General features: G+C 47.9%; 1 protein-coding gene across 4 annotated transcripts in view; it reads left to right on the forward strand.

The window, feature by feature from the left end:
- Positions 1-8,080, forward strand: part of Ak7 (adenylate kinase 7) — a 59,451-nt gene that overhangs the window by 49,992 nt on the left and 1,379 nt on the right. For all 4 annotated transcript variants that reach the window (XM_023719665.1, XM_023719666.1, XM_023719667.1 and 1 more), the window contains 3 exons: positions 1,516-1,713; positions 3,912-4,132; positions 7,517-7,675. In XM_023719665.1, coding sequence (XP_023575433.1) covers positions 1,516-1,713; positions 3,912-4,132; positions 7,517-7,675 — 578 coding nt within the window. The remainder of the gene's footprint in view (positions 1-1,515; positions 1,714-3,911; positions 4,133-7,516; positions 7,676-8,080) is intronic.

Here is an 8,080-nt window from a genome sequence, read left to right on the forward strand (position 1 = left end):
CAGTCTGCTGACGGGCCCCTGGGCTTGGCCACGGCCCTCACCTGGGTCTGGTCTCCTTTCCTCTCAGCTCCTGTGGTTGAAGGGAACAAGTTGAAAGCTGCACTTAGATGATGAATATAGAAAATGCCATTGAACACTACATTTCCAGTGATGGTGCGCACCTGCAAGCCCCGCACACAGAAGGCTGAAGCAGGAGAAACCCCACAAATTTCAGGCTAACCTGAACTGCAAAGCGAGACTATGTCAAAAAACAAAATCCCCTAGATTTTCACCAGGTAGTCAAATACAGCAGCCACCATGGTATGTACGGTCTCACAAGCAGAGACCAGTAACAAGTAGGCATTCTGAATAATTATCTTAAGGTATTACAAGATCCTGAGTTCTCTCTGAATCATGAAGACAAAAGGGCGATGGGGTGGGGGGAACCCAAGCAGGGCTGCTGGTGTAGCTCAGTGGTACAGACCTTGCCCAGGCCTACAAGGCCCTCGATTCAATCCTCAGTACTACATACATACAAGTCATCTACTAGGGAAGGCATACTTTTATCATTAAATTTCTTTGAACCCAGGCATCATGGAGCACACCTGTAATCCCAGCACTCTAGAGGCTGAGGCAGAAGGATCTCCATAGTTCCAGGCCAGGCTGCAATACATAGCAGAATCTGATCTCAAAAAATAATTTTTTCTTTGAAAATTAGAAAGCCAATGGGACCAGGGAGATGGCTCAGTGGAATAAGCGCTTCCCTGGCAAGCGCAAGGGCCTGAGTTCAATCCCTGGTTCTACCGCAAAAAAAAAAAAAAAAAAGAAAAGAAAGAAAGAAAGAAGAGAGAAAGCCAAATATACCATTTGAAATATTTGATTAATTGGAATCTATCAATCACTCTGGAAAAAATAAAGTATTATATATGTTTTAAAATTCTTAGGTTAGGGGCTGGGGAGATGGCTCAGCAGAATAAGCACTTCTCTGGCAAGCGCAAGGGCCTGAGTTCAATCTCCAGTTCCGAAAAAAAAAAAAAAAAAAATTCTTAGGTTAACAGAATAGGTTTTCCTCCTGATGTCTGACGTCACGGAGCTTATTTGATTTCCAGGAAACATGCGGTCATCCGTAAGTGCTGTCCCGCAATTAAGGCCCTAATGGCCCCTCCCTAGCACATGTGAAAGTCTCAAGAATCAGATGGCCAACACTGACCAAAATAGGTTAGAATAGTGGTAGTCCTAGGCTCTTAGGAATGTATTTATTTATTATTTGTTGAGACAGGGTCTCACTATATACTCTAAGCTGGCCTTGAGCTCATTGCGCAGCCCAGGCTGGCCTTGAACTCAGGGAGATCCTCCTGCCTCAATTCAAGTGTGAAATCACAGGTGTGTACCACCACCCCCGGCTACCAAGGCCAGTTTGCCAGGCCGTGCACAGCGATGCCAACTGGTGCCCAGGTGTGCTGGGTAGCAGCGGCTCATCAGCTGACCAGCACCCACTTCCCCTAGTTTACTGACCCTGGCTCCTCTTCTCCCCAGAATTTGTTTGCGGTCTGGATGCCTCCGATGAGTTTCTGAAGGAGCGGGTGATAAACCTCCCGGAGAGCGTTGTGGCCGGGACCCACTACACCCAGGACCGCTTCCTCCGCGTGCTGAGCAACTACCGCGACATCAACTCCGAAGATGAGACTGTCTACAACTACTTTGATGAAATTGAAATCCACCCCATATACATTGGTACGACACGAACTGGGGCCACAGGAATGCTGAGGCCCAGGACCCCCGTGAGCCCTACGCCTATCTGACTGGGGCTGCAGGGCAAACCAAGGGGGCGAACAGAGCCAAGGACAGAAAGGGACATTCTCCTGGGTGCCACATTACCTGCAACAGGTACCAGGAGGCTACTGCTACTGTATCAAACACAGGGACAGGAGTGCTGGAGACATTGTTCCCCGGAACACTTTCTCCTTAGATAGAGCCCTCTCAAAAATGTTCTGGGGCACTTAGTGACCCCAGCCAGAGCTGTAATTACTCAGAAGAATCCAGGAGAGATACAGGTCAGACAATCAAGAGGTACCTCGAGTGGCTTTTATGTTTTTGCTTTTTGAAACCTCGATTCTCTTTTTTTTGTTTGTTTGCTTTTTGTTTTTTGAGACAAAGTCTCACTATGCAGTTCAGGCTGGCCTTCAACGCACTTTGTAGCCCAGGACTGGGGAAATGGCTCAGGGGAATAAGCGCCTCCCTGGCAAGTGCAAGGGCCTGAGTTCAGTCTCCGGTTCCGGAAAAACAAAAAAACCAAAACTTTGTAGCCTAGGCTGATCTCAAACTCACAGCATTCTTCCTGCCTCAGCCTCCCGAGTGCTGGGATTACAGGCATGCACCACCACACCCAGCACCTTGCTTTTGCTCATAATTAATACATGGCCCTGCTCTTCCCTGTTCTCTGGTAGGGTCTGGCAGGGTCTCTCATCTGCATCAAGGTCTCAGACTGAGAGGAAGGCACATTTGGCTGAGGGCAGGACAAGCAGTGACCTCACAGAAGGTTCTGGATGGGATCAGTGCCCCAGTGTGTCCACTGCACACTGTTCACTTGGGACATGTTCTGGGAAAACCCAAGATAGTATGCAGAATTTACTACTCACTGTCATTATGGGGAAGACTTTTTCCTCCTCTTCCGGCTCTTTCCTTTCTCTTCAGTCGTGATATTGACATTAGTCATGTATTCTGGGGTGTTTGGGTTTACATCTGGCTGTCCCCCTAAAGCCTCATGAGCTCAAAGGTGGGGCTTGTGGAAGATGATGGGCTTGTGGGACGCCACAGCTGGCTTGGTGTTGGGAAGTGAGGCCTGGCTGGAAAATACAGATCACTGGGGATGTGACCAGGAAGGGTTGATCTTTACCCTGCTTCCTGTCAACCATGCTTGGAGCAGCTCCCCTCTGCCAAGCCCCCGCACTGTGCCATCCTGCCTCAGAGCCAGCCAATGGTAGACCTCTCCTTCCTGAAGTTGTGGGTGTTGGGTACTGTGTCTCAGTGCCGAGAAAGTGACTAAGATGCAGAGTTTGGATTTTTCCATATCCAAGAAGAATGAGTGAAATGCTTCGTTTATTATGGGTTGAAAATCTATCCCAGAGTCACTGATTTTCAAAACAAAGGTTAGAATTTTCAGGTGCTTCTTCCTGGCTTCTAACATGTACAAAACTTCCTTCTGTGGAAACCTCTGGAAGAAGGGTCCTAGCCTTTGCTTGACCATGTTCAGGAGTCACTGTGAAGTAGTCTGGGCTACTCAGCTCTCTGTTACCAGGACAGGAGACCTGAGTTGACCAAGTACAAAAAGGTCTTAGAGTCCTTCCCTCACCTGTGGAAGGACCTGGGGTCAATCCCCAGCCCCTCAAGGAATGAGCAATACAGGCTTTATTCTGTCTTACAGTTTCTGAGGGTTCAGTCCATGCTGTGTGGCATTTGCTTTGGGCCTGCGATGAGGGAACACACGTGTCAGATCCTGACCACTCACCTCACAGCCAGGAAGTAAATGAAGAGGCTGGGGTCACAATGCCGCTGACTGAGGGACCTCCCCCAGGGCTGGTCCTCTCAAAGCTACACTGCCTTCTGCTGCACCAAGCTGGGACCAAGCCTGAACACACGGGCCTTTGGGGACATTCGTGATCCAGTAGTTCTCCCTGCCATTTACTCACTTCACCGTGCTTGTTAGGGTTAACAGACCCAAACACACTCCTCCTACAAGTGACTTTCAGACTTGTGTAATATTTGGTCCCGAGAAAAGAAATTGAAGCATACGGCTGACCAGAAAAGGAAACTTTAGTGTGGCAACTGGCATCAATTGCTATCACAAAATTACACTAATACAACATTTTCCCAGTGGCTGGCAGGGCTGGTGTCTAAGTATGTGTCATTCTCCTTTCTCTTGGGATTTACAGATGTGGGGAAACTCGAAGATGCCCAGAACAGACTTGCCATCAAACAACTCATCAGAGAGATTGGGGAGCCTCGGAATTACGGGCTCACGGATGAGGAGAAGGCAGAGCTGGAGCAGAAGGCTGCAGAGGAGCGCCTGGCCAAGGAGGCTGCTGAGGACGCAGCACGCCAGCAGGAGGAGGCCATGGAGACCGCGGAGAGGCTGGCTCGCTGGGAGCAGTGGGTGAGTGCAGAGTGGAGGGGCTGACAAGACCCCCAGGCCAGCTCCCCGCAGCCTGCTGGAGAGGGAGGAGAAGTTTGCTTGCTTGTTTGTTTGGATGGATGGATAGTTGTTTGGTTTATTTGTCATGTGTAGCTTTTTTTTTTTTTTTAACAACAACAACAAAGAAAAAATCCACAGACTATGTTTAGCATTAATAAAAAAAGTTAACAAAACAATGACCACCCATGAATGGCGTTAACACACATCATGTGAACACATAGCATTCTCTGCATCTTGACTTACGATTTTATCCAGTTTTTCTCCACTTACACATCGCACCTCTGCACACCCTGCCTTCCCTGTTTCCTGGGTCACAGTGTCCCCAGGTCACTAAGCAGTTCTGCTCCGCAGAGGAGCACCCAGTTGCACCCACAGGTCTCCACTTCCCCGGATCAGGGTGAGTGTTCCTTACCAGAATTGAGCAGTGTTGCAGGGTGTGGTGGCACGCACTGTAATCCCAGCACTTGGGAGGCTGAGGCAGGAGGATCGATTTGAGTATGAGACTAGCCTTGGCTATATAGTGAGTTTAAGGCCAGCCTGGACTATGTAGTGAGGCTCTGCCTCAAAAAAACTGGAAACAAATAAAAAGAATTACGTGACACCCTCCTGCTGCACTCGCCAGCTCTGCCCCTATCCATGTCCAGTGCATGTCCACTCTGCCAGCAGGGTCCACCAGAGCCACTCAAGAAGGCAGGTCCACCAGACCCACTCTCTGTTTAAAACTGCTTCCATGCTGTGCAGCACCATTGGAGAAAAGCTCACCTTCCGAACTGCAGCTCGCAAGCTGGGTGTCCTGGCTGATGCTTTTATTTTATTTACTTTATGTTGTTTTTTATACAGGGTCCCGCTACGCAGTTCAGACTAGTGATCCTCCTGTCTTAGCCTCCCCAGCACTGGGATTACAGGCATGCATGCAGCTGGTTTCAGTGGCCAACATGGCACACACAGCCGAGGTTCTGGGGCTGGCACAGCATGTGGTACCAGGGATCGAACCCGGGTCCTTGTGCTTGCCAGGCAGGCACTTAGACCCTGAGCTACCTCCCCAGCCCAAAGGATGTTCTTTCACACATGTATTTTGGTGACTGATGTATCTCCTGAGCATAAATTTCTGATGTTTGCTGGGTCATTTTGATATACATTTCAAAATTACCCTCCGTCAAGGGTAGACGCGTTCATGTGTCATTTAGTTCATGTCCCACCTATTTCCCTGTACCTCGACTCACTGTTTTCTCAACTTAGCTGACAAACAAAACCCAATCCCAATGCTTTCAGACTCATTCCTCTGAGCGCTGATTTGACAACCTTTTTATGTTTGCTGGGAATTTTAATTTCCTCATAGGTTGCACATTTGCTCTGCCTGCACTTGGGCTGTGTGTCTTCTCTTTGTTATTTTGTAAGAACTTGAGATGAAGTGGTATAGTAGAAATAGGAACAGCCTCAGGTGCTCCTCCAAGGGTTGTTAGCGTTCAGAGCCCGCTCCGCTCTCTGTAGCTACGTGGCCTCGCCCAAGCTGGTTTTGTGTCTGAGTTTCTCCACCCGGGAAGTGAGGATAGTTAACAGTGTCTACATCACAGCCTCATCCTTGTGAATGAGTCTTTTATTTAAATGGTATAGACAGTGCCAGGCGAACAGGGTGCACTTATACAAATCTTTATAATAGCCTTTTTAAAAATGATGTGTTGCAAGTAGTGTTTCTCAATTCATCATTTATAGTTCTTTATTGATTTAAGGCAGGGCCTTGCTGAGTATGCCAGAATGGCCTCAGGCTCACAGGGATTCTCCTGCCTCGGCCTCTGGTGTGCCCTCCTGCAACCCAAAATGCAGGAGCCTGCAGCAGGAGAGCCGTGAGTTCAAGGCCAGCCGACACGATATAGTGAGAACCTGTCTCAGAGAAACAGACAACAACAATAATGCTTATGCTGTTTTCTGTGGCCCAACAAAAGTGCTGTGTGACTATACAGGCAAAGCCATCAACTTCCTCCACTTTAATACCTGAGTCTACTGTCTTGCTGAGAAAGATCTCTTTTCAAACAAATAATACAACTCTTCATTTTGAAGTTGCATAAAAGCAAACTCAAGATATAATAGACATAAAAAAACTTAGGGATTCTTTTTTTTTCTTTTGTGATGGCTCAGGCTGCCTGAAGGGCAGGTCTGGTAAGGCAGGTGGAGCTGGGGGTTGAACCGTGGTATCCTGCTCCTGACTGCTTTTGCATGAGCAGGCATTTAGCAACTGAGCTAAGGGCAGGCCCCCCAAAACCTAGGGATTCTTTGAGCAGTGCAGGGGTAGGGTGGACTTCCTGTGAGGCCCCTTTTAGGCGCTCAGATATCGCCAAGGACCAGAAGGCCTTCTCTGTTCTGGATTCCACAGTTGGCTTCACCCTCCAGTGATGTCCAAGGCCCAGGGGCATGCTGAATGATGGGCTGATGGCTGCCCACTTCCCAGGCTCGAAAGGGGAGCTGTGGGGTTTTTTAGGACAATGTTCCATTATGTACTGTGGGTGGCCTTGAATTCACTATAGGTTGACCTCAAACTCATAATCCTCCTGCTTCAGTTCCTTGTTCTGGGATTATAGGCATGTACCAGCTCAGGTCGATTTCCTAAAGGAAAGCTGGAGTTGCTATCCCCGAGGGTGGGCTGTCAGATAAGGAATACGTGGGTCACCATCCTAACACCTCAGGACTTTCCAGTGGCAGCTCTATCTCAGTCTCTGTCTCTGTCTCTGTCTCTGTCTCTGTCTCTCTCTCCCTTCCCTCCTCCCCCCTTCCTTTCCTTCACCTGGGCAGCTGGAAATTATTTTGGTATAAGGAGTTTTTGAAACAAAACAAAAGAAAATAATTATCCAAGCTGAGAATGGTACAGGGCCCTGGTGGTCTGCGTCTGTGAGCCTAGCACTCTGGCAAAATTGAGGCAAGAGGATTGAAAGTTCAAGGCCAGCCTGGGCAACTCAGTGACTTAGAAAGATCCTGTATCAGAAAGTAAAAGAGGGCCAGAGAGATAACTCAGTAGCACAAAGGCCTGTCTGGCATTTGGCAAGCCCAAGGGCCTGAGTTCAATTCCCAGCACTCAAAAAAAAAAAAAAAGTAAAATGCTCACAGTACAAAGACCTGATGTTCAATCTCAAGTAATGAAAAAACAAACAAAAACCCAGAAACCTATAGAGGGACTCATACGTATAATCCCAGCGCTGGGGAGGCTGAGGTGGAAAAGCTGCAAGTTCTAGGCCAGCCTGGACTACACAGGGAGAACTTGTCTCTGAAAACTCGAGTGTCTAATTCTAATGCGTTCAGGGGCATCATGGAAAAATGCGCTTCCCTTTCTGATGGTGACTGTCCTCCCTGTAGAATAAACAACTAGAGGAAGTGAAGAGAGAAGAAAGAGAGCTACTGGAGGCTCGGTCGGCTCCCCTGAGAAACTACTTAATCACCCACGTGATGCCTACTCTGGTGCAAGGGCTCAATGAGTGCTGCAAAGTGCGGCCCGAAGACCCTGTTGATTTTCTGGTAAGAGATTTAAGTGTTTTAAACACCAATTTGAAAATAAAATATCCCTGAAATTTAGCAGAAAATTAGTTAAGACAGAGAAATAGCTCTGAATACATCTACAGTCTACAAGATTTCCCCTCCTCCATTTTCTCTTCCTCTTCCTCTCACTTTTTCTCTCTCACATATTCTGATATAGTGTGTGTGACTTTTATTATTCATTTGGAAGCATAATTTGGTTTTGGTTTTTTGTTTGTTTGGTCTCGCAGTGTAGTTCAGGCTGGCCTTGAACCCACTATGTAGCGAGGCTAGCCTCCAACTAGCAGCAATCTTCCTGCCTCGGTCTCCTGAGTGCTGGGATTACAGGCCTGCACAATCACACCTAGCTATTTATATGTTTTAATTATTTTTTTAAAATGTGGTGTG

This window comes from Octodon degus, unplaced genomic scaffold, assembly GCF_000260255.1.
Source record: "Octodon degus isolate 3935 unplaced genomic scaffold, OctDeg1.0 scaffold00070, whole genome shotgun sequence".
Lineage (NCBI taxonomy): Eukaryota > Metazoa > Chordata > Mammalia > Rodentia > Octodontidae > Octodon > Octodon degus.